We start from the raw sequence: 12,454 nt of genomic DNA, 5'->3' as shown, positions 1-12,454 counted from the left end.
GTGTCGGTCACGTGGCGCCGCGCTCAGCCAGTGATATCATGCGCCGACTTCACGGTCCGGAAAGGGGAGATATCACGGCCTTTTGGGCTTTCTCTCAATCTTGGGTCCGGCTGTGTTTAGAATCCGGCTTTGGAAAGGTTGGCGATCACTTCCTCGGGATCCTGAGTTGGTAGTCAATGTCGTATTAATTAGTCTGAAATCACAAATAGTAGTAGAAGTAGAAGACAACGCCTATGTAGCCCGTGCCCCAATGGCAGTATACAGTCTGCAAACCGGAAACAGAAATCAAATCAAACAAGCGCAAAACACAGAAGCCGCTGAATATGAACAATCAAAAGCCTCTACATGATCTTCGTAACCACGTCCTCCTCAACCTGAGGGACCAGTGGTATTAGCTCATGTTGACACGTATGCTCCGGCGGGCAGATTGGCAGTGGAATAGGTGTTATGGGGGAGAGGGGGACGTGTGGCTGTAGGTATTGGGGTAGCAGCAGGGGAGTATCGGGGATGAGGCCAGGTCAGGGGGAGAACGAGAACACTGGACGGACAGGCCAAAAAAACACTCAAGCTGCAAGGCAGGTCTGACAGGTACTTTGCCAGTTTGTCCTCGTGCATGTGCGGGCAACGAGGGACATAACATCAAGGCGACGAACTCACCTCCATGTCTTCCAAGCTGTCCTGTTGACTTATGCACCGCAGAACATTCTTCTTGCTGCTTTCCTGCATCTCTCCCGCCAGCAGGAGTTCGTCCAAAATAAAATATGCCTTTTGGAAGTTGAAGATGATATCGAGCTCGCAGACGTTGCCGTAGTACTTGTCCATTTGTTCGACGTATCGGTGAACGGTCTCGAGGGTGATCAACTCGTTGTCGGTCGAGCCGCATCCGGCGATGAAGAAGAGGGAGGCATAACGACGGTAGACGACCTTGGAGTCTGCACAAGAAACAAACCAGTGGTTAGAGGTGATTTCAAAGACTGAGAAAGTGGCCGTGATATACCTTTGTACTCAAGGAAGTTGCACATCCGCGTCCGGCGCGAGAGCACAAGCTGGGTCACATCCTTGATGATCTTGGCCTTTTCCTTCGGGGACAGAGTGGTAAACCATTTGGCAAGACGCTGTAAAGGAAGAGTTTGCTGTTAGTCCAAAAGAGCTTCTCCAGCAGAATCCGACAGGTGGGTGGGCCACGAGACTAACCACTTTGCCCTGTCTCGACAGGAGAATCAAGTAACTGGCAAGATTGGGCTCGTCAGTATATATTCGTAGGTTCGCATAGTAGATGGAAGTGGTTTCTCACTGGATAGCCATAGTGTTTTGTGTTGGTTGGTGAGAATTGACGAGAAAAGGGTAGAGGGGCTCCGACGGGGTTGTTGTGGACAGCTACGAAATCGCTGAGGCTCTCCGAAGAAATTATTTGCGGGCCTCTGTTTGGTGGCCCCGCTGCGGTCAGCAACACTACTGTCGCTGTCAGATGCTTACACTGGCATTCTTTACAATTATTCTCATTGAAAATTAAGTTAAGGATTTTACTCTGTATTCTGCATTAGAAATTGCTACGGTCTGGGGTTCTCAGTCTTGGCCGGCGGCGACCCTTATATCGACGACCACGGAGATAGAAACTAAGCAGGAATAGGCAAGCCAGTACCGAGGAAATGAATGATGAGGATGCTTCAAAACAAGAAGTCATCCGGTCGGTTACCATGACTCTTGACCACTATCATGGCGAAAAGGGACTTGTTCACTATTCAGACATCCAATACGCACTCTGTCTCTTGGTAGCTCGAAGATCAAAGAGCATGCCCTTCTATATCACTATCACTCAAATCCCTGGCTAGAACCTCGTTGTCTGGACACTCCCAACCCTTATCGGACCAGTCCCAATCGCGTTCGTCAGAAATAAGCATCTTGGTCCCAGCGATGCAATCCTTAACCACCATCTCTTTAGGGAAATTGTGGATCAAGATATTCAGCACTTTAAGGCTCTGTGTTTGCTTAGCCATCTCGGTAGCTGTCCTGACCATGTCATTGTATAGTACCCTTCCCCCCTTTGACTCGGTGCAATGGGTGCTAAATCCTGCAGTGAATCGGTCCATTTCCTTGAAGCTGACTTTGATGATGATACTTTTGATTTTTGAGGGCCGGGCACTATCTTGGTACTGCAGGTCAAAGATCTCAGGACAGACTCTGAGCATTCGCAGCCGTACATATTGCAGACGGGGAATCTTGAGCGCCAGCTTAGGACAGACATGTATTCCGTTCTTGAATTCAGAGCCGCAGGTGTCGATCTCCAGCCCTGAGAGCTTGGAAAGCCAAGGAGCATCTAAAAATCTAGCCGGAGACCACTTCGAGAGGTAATTAATGCGAGGGGCTAGAGGCACTCCTGCATGTTCAATATGTGCTCGGAAACTGAAGGATGAAAGGCGACAGTATTGAAGCATCAGAATATCATCTAATGCCCCATTGCCCTTCTCACCAGGCCAGTGTTCGAAGCGACACATATCAACTATGAGCGACTTTACCCAGACCCTGAGTTTTGCATGCCTTTGCTCAGTCATTTGTGTAAGCCGAGTGGCAGTGAGGATAACAGTCTCCAGTAGAATAGGTTCTGCAAGTGTATACCACCACTTGCAGACAGTCTTTTGTTTTCTGAGTTCATAGCTTCCTACGACGTGAAGGATTTTGCAAATGATCTCAACCGGGAGGTTTTGAAGCGGCATCCTATGTAGATATGGAGGGTTAGTACTCCGTAAGTAGAAATGCGTGGGGTTGTGTTTACAGCAAGGGCGGTGAGCATACCGCTTTGTTCTGCCCGATATTCGGATGTTGTCACGTGGTCCGTGCGTGAATACCTCGCCGCTCTAGTGTCACGACGTAAAATAGCAACTACTACAAGTACCTCCTACCTCCGTAATACAGACAAACGGTTCCCTTTAACTGGCTCTATACCACGGCCTGTACTGCATCATGGCTGACGAAGAAGAGCGCGTCAAGGCTGAGAAGCTAGCCGCCGCCAAAAAGAGGGTAAGCATTACGCACTCCGGTCTAAAACCCGCTTATAATGCGGAGATGGTTAACATTATACTAATCCACGCTTTCCGAACAGGTGGCCCAATTGCAGAAACAAAAGAAGAAAGCCAACAAGAAGTCCGCCGGTCCAGACGCTCCCAAGGACTCGGAATCCCCCAAAGACTCGGCCACTCCTGCGGAGGAAATGCCCGCACCGGAAGAGAAGCAAGATGAAGCAGCTGCCACCCCCGAACCCGCAGAGAAGAAGCCAGAGGAGGGAGGAGAAGAACAGAAGGAGGAAGAGAAACCCACTGAGCCGGAGCAACCTTCCGAACGCGAAGGATCCCCAACCGAACCTATGCCCGAAGCCCCCACGGCCCTCCCGTCAGAAATCGACTCTTCAAGACTAGACGCCCCGCGTCCTCATGGCCGCCAGCCATCACTATCAATTCAGTCGAAGATGCGGTCTTCATCATTCCGCAAAACCTCCGTCTCTCAGGGCAGTGTTTCCCCTTCTCCGTCTACGATGAGGTCGCCGTCGTTACCTCCCTTGAACGCTGATGGGGATTCGGTTCAGGAGGTTTACCGGAAACAGTCTACACAGATTGGGGAGCTGGAGAAGGATAACAAGCGGCTAGAGAAAGAGCTTGAGGAAGCCACTGGGCGGTGGCGGAAGACTGAGGAGCAGCTGGAAGACCTCCAAGAAACTACTGCTGATATGGCGGAATTGAAGGATAAGTTGGAGAACGCGGAGCAAAAGGTCGCAGAGATTGATGTATTGGTGAGTTCTTCGCGATTCCCTACAGGCTCATATATTGACGTACGCACAGAAAGAGGAAATTGCTTCTCTTCAACGACAGAACTCACATCTGCAGTCAAAGTCCCATCGCAACAATGCACCTGAGTCTCCACCATCCGACCTAGTACAACAACTAGAATCAAAGTCTGCCACGATCGAAGCGATGGAGTTGGAAATTTCCAACCTTCGTGCCAACGAGACCCAAATCAACGCATTAGAGCAAAGGGTCTCAACTAGCGAATCGGCTCTTGAGGAAACACAGCGCGAACTTGCCGACACTAAGCAAGCTCTCACTCGGGCTTCTGAAAAGGCAGTCAAGGAAGGTGTCGAGAAGACATCTACAGAGACCCTGATCAAGAACTTGGAGCGGGAGATTGAACAATTGAAGCAAGAAAAGATTGAAGCAGAGAAGAAGAACGAGACACTTGAGAAGAAACTTGAAGCACTCGGAAACCTCCACAGAGAGTCTGAATCGCGGCACCAGACCCGCCTTCAAGAGGGCGAGAAGACCGAGAAAGAAGCAGCCGTTCTGAAAAAGAAATTAGCCAGCGTCGAAAACGAAAACCTCCGCTTGAAGGAAGAGCAAGAGTCTCTCAACCTTCGCCTAAAAGAACAACAAGAGTCTAGCAGCAAACGCGACTCCAGCGGCGGAGCCGACGACGAAGCCCTAGATGAACTCGAGAACGAAGGCCGTGCCCATCTGGAGCGCCGCATTCGCGAGCTCGAAGGCGAGGTCTTCGAGCTCCGTCGCGGTGTCTGGAAGGAGAGACGGCAAGAACTCGAAGCAGATCAATACGGCCTGACCCCACCCAACGAGTCAGACGCCAATGCCTTCGACGATGTTGATTTGGTTGGTGGTGCTCCGGACCACGCTCGACGGCGCAGCATCGCCCAACAACAGCAACAGCGCCACTCCTCTTTCTCCACTGTCCTTTCAAGCGGTCTCGCTGCGTTTACTGGCGGCGGAAACAACCGTGGCCGTGCATCCTCGAGCACCAGTAATCAGAACCAGGTCTATCCCCCTGCTACACGAGGAAGTCTGGAACTCCTCTCGGAAGAGAATATCGACGATTTCGACGAGGACGCATTCGCGCACGCGCAAGCTGAAGAAGAGGGGAGGAAGCGCGTGGAATGGGCGAGGGAGATCAAGTCGAAGCTCAATGATTGGAAGGGGTGGAGATTGGATTTGGTGGATAGTAGGGCTGGGGCTGAGGGTGCGGGTGTTGGTATGGGTGAGATTTTTGTCATTTAGCCTTTGTTTCGGTGGTCTTGTGTTTCTTTGATTATGCATTATATGCTGGTACGGATTGATCAGTGGGGTACGAACGGCGTACAGATATATCCTTAAAATGCGATTGTATGAATCTCAATCTTCAATGAAAAAAATGCCCGAAACCAGAAGAACAAACTACTCCTCCCCATGCTTCCCCGTCAACACACCCTCCGACACACCACTCCGCCTCTTCCTAGCCAATTGAATAACCCACCCCGAAAGCTGATACACCCACCCTCCAGTAACCATAACTCCCGAAACCGTATTGACCAACCTAATCAACAACGACAAAAAGCTACTCCTCTCCTCACTGATCATCAACAGAATCGGCTCAATGTTATACTTGAAGTAGATCCCAGGCACGTAGAACGGGTTCTCGGGAATAGCATCGGACTGACTGGTTGCTCCATATTGGTTCGTGAAGATGAGGTTCTTGTTACTGCGGGAGGAGGGGTTGCTTCTGAGGATGCTGTCGACGGCGCGGGCACCCTTGGAGTAGATGGTTGGGACGACGGAGAGGAAGTATTGGTATTTGTAGTAGTGGGATTCGGTGGAGGCGATGGTTTTGTCGAGGGGGTTGAGGATGGTTGGGTAGTGAGGGCCGAAGGAGAGTTCGGTGATCATGTGCGTGAAGTTGAAGGCTACGCCAGTCAGTCAGATGTAAAGACAAGAACAAGTGATGGGGGTAGACGTACTGCCGTGATCCAAATGCGGCGCAAACTCCTGATACCCATGCCCCCGGGCCGTGATATGGAAATCCCCCTGCACCTTATTCCCCTCCAAACTCCCATAAATCCGACACGAATCGGGCTTTTCACCCCACCGCATCCACGGACCCTTCGCAAACTTCTTCCGCGGATTCCTCCTCACCTCCCCCAGCACATGGTGCACATGCGCATCCTCCTCCTGCGCCTCCAATCGGTCATTATCCTCCTGACTTAACGTCTGATAAATACCCGTTCCACCATTCCGCTTATCCATCCACAGTTTCCAGCTCGTATCTTCCCTCTTGAGTAACTCGCCAGCGAGAATACGGTCGCCCGCCGCGTCCTGAATGTTCACGCGCAGCGTGTCGCAGGGCATTTTGACGACCATGTCGAGGTTGAGCTGGAGTTCGTGCGAGACGCCCTTTTCGACGCTAAAGTGGTGGTTTTCAGTGCCTTTGAACCAGGCGCGCAGTTCGGAGAAGGAGAGGACGGTGCAGATGGCGAGGATTAGGACGGTCCATTGGCCGCCGCGGCGGGAGGGGGCTGTATAGGAGGATTTTGTTTTGGCTGGTGCCATTAGTCTGGGTCAATTGAATCGCATCACGCGATTTAAAAATCATAGAAAGACATACGAAATGCATCAAACGTCCTCAGGCTCCCCTTCAAGTCCGACTTCTCCCCGAACGCATCGTCGCCCAGGCCGTGCGCCGAGAACCCGTTCATCCCGAATCAGTACCGCAGGTAAGCGAATGTCGGATCGCGATCAAGACATGAATCGAAGTTCACAATAAAAGAGCGTAAATATGATTTACACAGAAAGAGCGATGGAGCCAGAGCTCTAAGGAAGGGAGGAGTGTCAGCGAAACAAAAAAGGCGGAGTTGAGGCCAAGTAGTCGTTTCCGCCTTTGATTAGATTAGATTAGATTGCCCTAATTATTTGCCGTAAATGTCGCACTAATTTTCGTTGGAGAATCCTTTTCGAATGATTACTTTGGATAATTTAATTGGTCAGTTTTTCTGCCAGTTTCCTTGTATATTGAGGAACTGAAGATCCGGGATGAAGCTTTCAATGGAACAATGACCACTTGAGAAACTATAACACTCATTATCAGGGCATAGGTAATTTTTATAAGCCATGTTGAAAAGCAGCATAGCTCTTTACTATTTATTATGACAAGTTTGATTACATTGATCTAGAGAAACGTCTCATTCACAAGTCCACACTGACCTCAAGCCCTATCTATTGACAAAATATTCATGAAGACAAACAAACGCTAATTATTGTGCTTTGCCAGAAACTCAGGGCTGAAAGGATAGTCCATGTACCCAATGGTCATCTTCAAGGTATAGAAGCTAGTCCTGTCATACTTAGTCAATGGAATGCCGTGTTGAATGCAGAACGGCAGATCAGGATTAGCCAAGAAGTGTCTACCAAACATGACAGTGACTTCATTATTAACATAGTCCTTGTCAACGGCATAATTGGCATTCTCTGGAGTATATCCACCAGCGACCAAGACTGGAGAACACTTGCCCCAGATATCCAAGGTGAGTTCAATACCCTCTGTCTTCTTGATGTCCACGTTGTCTATCACCTGTGACTCAATGACATGGAGATATCGCAGAAGCCCGGCGCACCGCGCAACTAGCCTGGGAATGGGCCTGGAGTGTGACCCCCGCCCCCTGTCCGCTCCAGGAGCACCCACAAGGCGCCTGGTCCTCCTGCCATCCATGAAGGGTCTCCTCCCCTCCAGGGAATGAGGAAGGCATGGAGCAGCATTCTCATCCAACTATGAATGCAGTGAGTTGGCCTCAACCATTTCCTCCACCGCATCAGCGTAGCCGAATTCCCACGCTGCACCTGCAATGAAGGGGTCTAAACTCCAAACACATCATCCTCCACTGCCCCCAGTTCCACCACCATTGACGACAGCTCTTCTCCAAGCTGTGATACTCTGCACTGAAAGTGGGGTCTGACTACAAAGCAATGATCTCAAACCCTGCTGCCACACCTCTGGTGGCTGACTTCATGCTCTGCACAGGACTGCTAGGGCAGTTTAAAGCAGTCCAAAACGCCCAGATACAGCAGGACGAACTGTCAACAGATGAGTCCAGCCAAGACGAGAACTGAGTGAAGACAATGCAGTTCACAGACCCTAGAGCTGAGGAGCACGACTTCCCAGCACAGCTCCTTCCATGGCCCATCCAGCCGAGCCCACAACCTCTCCCTCTCCCTCCCCCTACAATGACAGGGCCGAGGCCGCACACACACGCGGGCCTGGGCCCTGTCAACTCCCACCGGATTGAATTTCTTTTGTACAACTCTCTTTTGTATCGGCGTTGCGGGCGTCTCTTTCTGTTCCTAAAACGGAAGGCAGTGGCGGACGTACAAGCCCAGGCCCGACGCCGCGCACGTACGTATACCGTAGCTCTAGTCATCTTAGGATAGGGACTGGCTAAACCCCCGGCATAGCGGCCAGTAGAGATGGCACGCTGAAAGGGTATGAATACTACTACTATTACTACATGGAGATATCCCAGTTCAAGTCCCGGAGCTTTTCAACTAGATATGAGAATTATGACAATGGGTGGGACACGCGCATACCCTGGAAGCTGCTCCAGGGGCTAATGCGGTAGCCAAGTTTCTCCAGTCCAATGGTGTTTGCGATTGAAGTGGCGGCCTCGATAGCAAATCGTGCGCGGTTCTCAAGGCTTCCGCCATATTCGTCGGTTCTACAGTTGCAGGTGTCTTGGAGGAATTAGTCCAAGAGGTACCCGTTGCCGCCATGGATTTCGACGCCATCAAAGCCTGCACGGATAGCGTTCTGAGCAGCCTTGGTATAATCCGCAACAGCAGACTGAATTTGGCTCGCCGTCATGGCCCCCGGGACTGCTGCAGCATCGGACAGCGGAACATGACTGGAGGATAGAAGTCCATGACCGGCCTCTTTCTGCAATGTAGTGACATCGGCAGCACGGTCGGGAGCAAGTAGTTGACAGAAGATATAGCAGCATCGAGCATGGACTGCGTCGACTACCTTCTTCCATCCCTCGACCTGTTCATCGTTCCACATTCCGGGGGCGTTGGGAACTCTGCCATGGCTCGGAGAAATCAACGATGATTCCGCGATGATTAGGGTTCCGGGGGTAGAGGCGCGCTGGCAGTAGTACTTGGTTGCCATTGGTAGCTGGACGTGTTTGTCATCGGCACGGAAACGAGTCAATGGGACCATAACGATGCGGTGAGCGAGCGTCACATTCCCGATTTGGAGGGGGTGTGAAGAGCTTCGTCATGATGGTAGGTTGAGTGGTCTAGAATAGAAGACAATGTGCTACTCGAAGTCTCGATATGGAAGTTCTCTGCAATTATATATTCCAGAGTTCAATACTCGGAGATACCAGCTCCAGATATTCGCCAAGATATACATCATGATATTGTCAGCAATGGTGAAGCACCTCCAACCCTATCACTTTGTTTTACTCATAATTAACAAAAACCATTGGAATTTCTTCTTCTTTTCCTTCCTCAAGTTCAATACTGTATTAATAATGCAATAGTGTCTCCAGAAGAGCGCAAGACCTGGAGTTGGAGGTGTTTTAGATGGATGACAAATCAAACCCGGAATCGTCAACTACCTCCAACAATATGTCATGAGGCGATATTTAGCCTTCTAGAATCCTTTTTCCAGTATGAAATTCCAATTGGCCACTATTTGACAATATCACTAAAAAGCTTACCATGTCACCTTCAATTCAGCAGTATATCTCCCATTTCGACGGTCTTGATGGCCTGAAGAAAGTCGACGCACCATTGCCCTCTCCCACGCAGGGAGAGGTGTTGGTGCAGATCAAGGCCGTATCCTTGAATTACCGAGATATGGAAGGTAAGTCATTTGTTCTCACCTTGAAAGAAAACATCTATACTAACATTGACCAGTGATCCGCGGCGAGTACACCCATCACCAATCCATCAACCAGGGCTCTGCCATTGTTCCCTGCTCGGACATGTGTGGCGTAGTTCAAAGCGTGGGCAACGGCGTTACGAAATGGAAAACCGGAGACCGCGTGCTTTCAACGTTCATCCCAGACCACCAAACTGGTCTACTCACTGAACAAGCACTTGCCAGCGGTCTTGGTCTGCCACAGCCCGGTGTTCTGGCGACGCATCGGGTCTTCCCTGAGCATGCATTGATCAAGGCGCCTGATTACATGTCGGACCAAAAGGCTAGTACTCTTACCATCGCGGGTGTGACTGCATGGATGGGTATTAATGGAATGCGTCCGCTTGGTCAGAATGGCGGGAAGGATGAATACATCCTGCTCCAGGGTACGGGAGGGGTTAGTATTGCTGGGTTGCAGCTTGCGAAGGCATCCGGCGCAAAAGGTGGGCATATATATACAGTCCTCTCCCATTTCCGTTCTTCACTGACCAAAAAGTGATCATTACCTCCTCCTCTGACGACAAACTGGCTCAAGCCAAAGACCTCGGCGCAGACTTCATTATCAACTACCGCAAAACCCCCGACTGGGGAAAAGAAGTCATGAGAGTAACAAACGGCCATGGTGCAGACATCATCCTCGAAGTCGGCGGTTCCGAAACCCTCAGCAAGAGCTTCAACTGTGCTGCATATAACGGCCTGATCAACTGCATTGGGTACACTTCCGGCAAGACGCAAGCTGGTGGCGACCAGCCGAATGTGAATATACTTGCCATAAGCAAGGTGCTTACTTTGAAGGGTATTATTGTTGGGCCTACGGATCGGTTTGAGGAGATGGTGAGGTTTATTGAGAAACATGAGATTCATCCTGTTATCTGTAAGATTTTCTCGTTTGAGGAAGCGAAAGATGCGCTGAAGTATCTGGAGAGTGGATCGCATTTTGGCAAGGTTGTTATTCAAGTTTCAAGCTAGATATGTACAAATATGCAGACAAGATAACCTTATTGTACCTGCAACCAACTCCACCTTCTTTTACGATCTAAGGGGTGACAAGGCGGGGTCACAAAAAGGTCAATCCGAGCTTCTAGAATGTCAAAGTGCAAGATCCCAATCGGACCATGAATGTGCCCGAACCGGACAGTTTTCTGGTCGACATCACATTAGAAATGAATGTGCTTACAAATGCATAATATATAGTGTAGACCAATTGAGGTCATAGCAAATTCCGCAATCGTATATATACCGCCTTAAATCCAACCATACGACATCCAGCGCAAACATGCCTCACAGCATCTTAATCACCGGCGGCTCCGGCTACCTAGGCGGCACTCTCCTCGCGCGCTGGAAAAGCGCCAATCTCCCCCCATACAACACCCTCTACGCCCTCGTCCGAGCAGAAGAGCAAGCACAGAAGGTGAAGCAGTACGGCGCGGAGCCGCTGATCTGCAACATCAGCGATCATGAACAGTTGACTCGAGCGATTATCGACAAAAAAATCACTGTGGTCTATTTCCTAATTGATGCGTATTGGGACACGCATCAGAAGGTTTTGATCAAGGCACTGGGGGAGGTGAAGAAGCAGACAGGGGAGGAGGTGCACTTTCTGCATACCGCAGGAGCGAAGCACTTTAGTCGACATGCGGGGATTTATTTCGATGAGCCGCTGCTTGATACTGATCCGAAGCTGTATGATGTTCAGAAGACTGCTGTTTCCCCGCATAATTGGTTTTCTCAGGTATGGAATGGTTCAAGTTCTAAATAGAATATGAAATATACTGATATAATCCGTGAAAATTAGGCTGTCAAAACAAATGTCACTATGATTGACACTGCTGAGAAATACAAAGTACGAAGCTATATCTTCGCTCCGTGTATTGTCTATGGTGAAGGGGAAGGATTCGGCAATCGCACTTCAATCCAGGATGTTGCAATCGTCAAAGCCGCAACGAAGGCCCGACGAGTGTACAAGGTTGATCTTGATAATCCGGTCAGCATGCCCACCAAACTCCATCTACCTGTTATACATGTTAATGTACATAGACTTGGCCTGTCTGCCACATCATCGATAATACCACCTTGTACCTGCAGATCTTACGCCAGATCCTGCTAGGTAACAACATCGGGCATAACAAGAATGGTTTCTTCCTTGCTGCTTCCGGCAGTGTACCTTGGAACGACATTTACAGTGCCATCGCCAAAGCCCTCACAAAGCGCGGTATCGTGGATGACGACAAAGTCGAACAGGCGGACGGACCTGTCCTCGCGAAAATGGCTGATGCGCTTCAAGTAACGCCGTCTGCTGTCCCTGTGCAGCTGGGTGGAAAGTATGTGATCTTATATTCCATTGTCTCGAACGAATGCTAATATAATCAGGTGTACATTTACGGCGGTCCATGGCCATCGGATCGGATGGAAGCCGCAGTATCCACCGGAGCATATACTTAAAGCGGCAGATGCAGAGGTTGACTTGATTTTGAGGAGCTTGGAGGTTGATGTCTCGAGGGCAACTATTCGGTAATGGCGGAGTATTTGCATATAACGGGCAGACCTTCATATAATTGTTACCGCATGCATAACCAAAGAAGATAACTATGTAGTTACATAGTTAAGGACTCAATACTACTGCCTGAGGCATCATTGTAACCCGCACCAGCCACCCAAATAGGCAACAGCTCAGTAGAGTAAACAACGTCAAGACTACACCTCCATATACCAGAGAGGATTTAAAAAAGAA

General features: G+C 49.9%; 7 protein-coding genes across 7 annotated transcripts; 3 read left to right on the top strand and 4 right to left on the bottom strand.

Annotated features, from left to right (window-relative positions):
* Positions 1 to 100: 100 nt before the first annotated feature.
* Positions 101 to 1,461, bottom strand: ASPGLDRAFT_49250 (AP-1 complex subunit sigma). The gene is made up of 5 exons (XM_022547059.1): positions 1,295 to 1,461; positions 1,195 to 1,228; positions 998 to 1,115; positions 658 to 932; positions 101 to 374 (listed from the first exon to the last, which is right to left on the bottom strand). The coding sequence occupies exons 1-5, from the start codon at positions 1,303 to 1,305 to the stop codon at positions 342 to 344; spliced, it is 471 nt and encodes a 156-aa protein (XP_022399163.1). The 5' UTR covers positions 1,306 to 1,461; the 3' UTR covers positions 101 to 341.
* A 272-nt stretch (positions 1,462 to 1,733) lies between these two features.
* Positions 1,734 to 2,755, bottom strand: ASPGLDRAFT_49247 (uncharacterized protein). The gene has a single exon (XM_022547058.1). The coding sequence runs from the start codon at positions 2,712 to 2,714 to the stop codon at positions 1,785 to 1,787; it is 930 nt and encodes a 309-aa protein (XP_022399162.1). The 5' UTR covers positions 2,715 to 2,755; the 3' UTR covers positions 1,734 to 1,784.
* A 206-nt stretch (positions 2,756 to 2,961) lies between these two features.
* ASPGLDRAFT_130195 (uncharacterized protein) lies at positions 2,962 to 5,054 on the top strand (the record flags this gene model as incomplete). Its single annotated transcript, XM_022540947.1, has 3 exons — positions 2,962 to 3,018; positions 3,101 to 3,784; positions 3,834 to 5,054. The coding sequence occupies 3 exons, from the start codon at positions 2,962 to 2,964 to the stop codon at positions 5,052 to 5,054; spliced, it is 1,962 nt and encodes a 653-aa protein (XP_022399161.1).
* Positions 5,055 to 5,210: 156 nt separating this feature from the next.
* ASPGLDRAFT_130183 (endoplasmic reticulum-Golgi intermediate compartment family protein) lies at positions 5,211 to 6,505 on the bottom strand (the record flags this gene model as incomplete). Its single annotated transcript, XM_022540946.1, has 3 exons — positions 5,211 to 5,716; positions 5,771 to 6,349; positions 6,415 to 6,505. The coding sequence occupies 3 exons, from the start codon at positions 6,503 to 6,505 to the stop codon at positions 5,211 to 5,213; spliced, it is 1,176 nt and encodes a 391-aa protein (XP_022399160.1).
* A 551-nt stretch (positions 6,506 to 7,056) lies between these two features.
* ASPGLDRAFT_67919 (uncharacterized protein) lies at positions 7,057 to 9,015 on the bottom strand (the record flags this gene model as incomplete). The annotated part of the gene is made up of 3 exons (XM_022549205.1): positions 7,057 to 7,427; positions 8,388 to 8,515; positions 8,558 to 9,015. 3 exons carry the CDS (start codon positions 9,013 to 9,015, stop codon positions 7,057 to 7,059), a joined length of 957 nt encoding a protein of 318 aa, XP_022399159.1.
* Positions 9,016 to 9,521: 506 nt separating this feature from the next.
* On the top strand, positions 9,522 to 10,692 carry ASPGLDRAFT_37200 (zinc-dependent alcohol dehydrogenase family protein; the record flags this gene model as incomplete). Its single annotated transcript, XM_022544793.1, has 3 exons — positions 9,522 to 9,666; positions 9,720 to 10,166; positions 10,220 to 10,692. 3 exons carry the CDS (start codon positions 9,522 to 9,524, stop codon positions 10,690 to 10,692), a joined length of 1,065 nt encoding a protein of 354 aa, XP_022399158.1.
* A 270-nt stretch (positions 10,693 to 10,962) lies between these two features.
* Positions 10,963 to 12,368, top strand: ASPGLDRAFT_153227 (uncharacterized protein). The gene is made up of 4 exons (XM_022542323.1): positions 10,963 to 11,455; positions 11,519 to 11,707; positions 11,761 to 12,044; positions 12,094 to 12,368. The coding sequence occupies exons 1-4, from the start codon at positions 11,000 to 11,002 to the stop codon at positions 12,236 to 12,238; spliced, it is 1,074 nt and encodes a 357-aa protein (XP_022399157.1). The 5' UTR covers positions 10,963 to 10,999; the 3' UTR covers positions 12,239 to 12,368.
* The last annotated feature ends 86 nt before the right edge of the window (positions 12,369 to 12,454 follow it).

The sequence above is a fragment of the Aspergillus glaucus genome, assembly GCF_001890805.1.
Source record: "Aspergillus glaucus CBS 516.65 unplaced genomic scaffold ASPGLscaffold_15, whole genome shotgun sequence".
Lineage (NCBI taxonomy): Eukaryota > Fungi > Ascomycota > Eurotiomycetes > Eurotiales > Aspergillaceae > Aspergillus > Aspergillus glaucus.
Note: the sequence above shows the minus strand (reverse complement) of the source record. Positions and strands in the feature narration are given on the sequence as shown.

What these genes read in the sequence shown, in the direction of transcription:
- ASPGLDRAFT_49250 (XM_022547059.1), bottom strand. An exon ending in TGTCGAGACAGGGCAAAGTG is followed by an intron (nt 1,116 to 1,194) that starts GTTAGTCTCGTG and finishes CTTCCTTTACAG; the next exon opens with CGTCTTGCCAAATGGTTTAC. An exon ending in CAACTTCCTTGAGTACAAAG is followed by an intron (nt 933 to 997) that starts GTATATCACGGC and finishes TTTCTTGTGCAG; the next exon opens with ACTCCAAGGTCGTCTACCGT.
- ASPGLDRAFT_153227 (XM_022542323.1), top strand. Translation starts at nt 11,000, where the DNA reads ATGCCTCACAGCATCTTAATCACCGGCGGCTCCGGCTACCTAGGCGGC. An exon ending in CGCATAATTGGTTTTCTCAG is followed by an intron (nt 11,456 to 11,518) that starts GTATGGAATGGT and finishes CGTGAAAATTAG; the next exon opens with GCTGTCAAAACAAATGTCAC. An exon ending in AGGTTGATCTTGATAATCCG is followed by an intron (nt 11,708 to 11,760) that starts GTCAGCATGCCC and finishes TAATGTACATAG; the next exon opens with ACTTGGCCTGTCTGCCACAT.
- ASPGLDRAFT_49247 (XM_022547058.1), bottom strand. Translation starts at nt 2,714, where the DNA reads ATGCCGCTTCAAAACCTCCCGGTTGAGATCATTTGCAAAATCCTTCAC.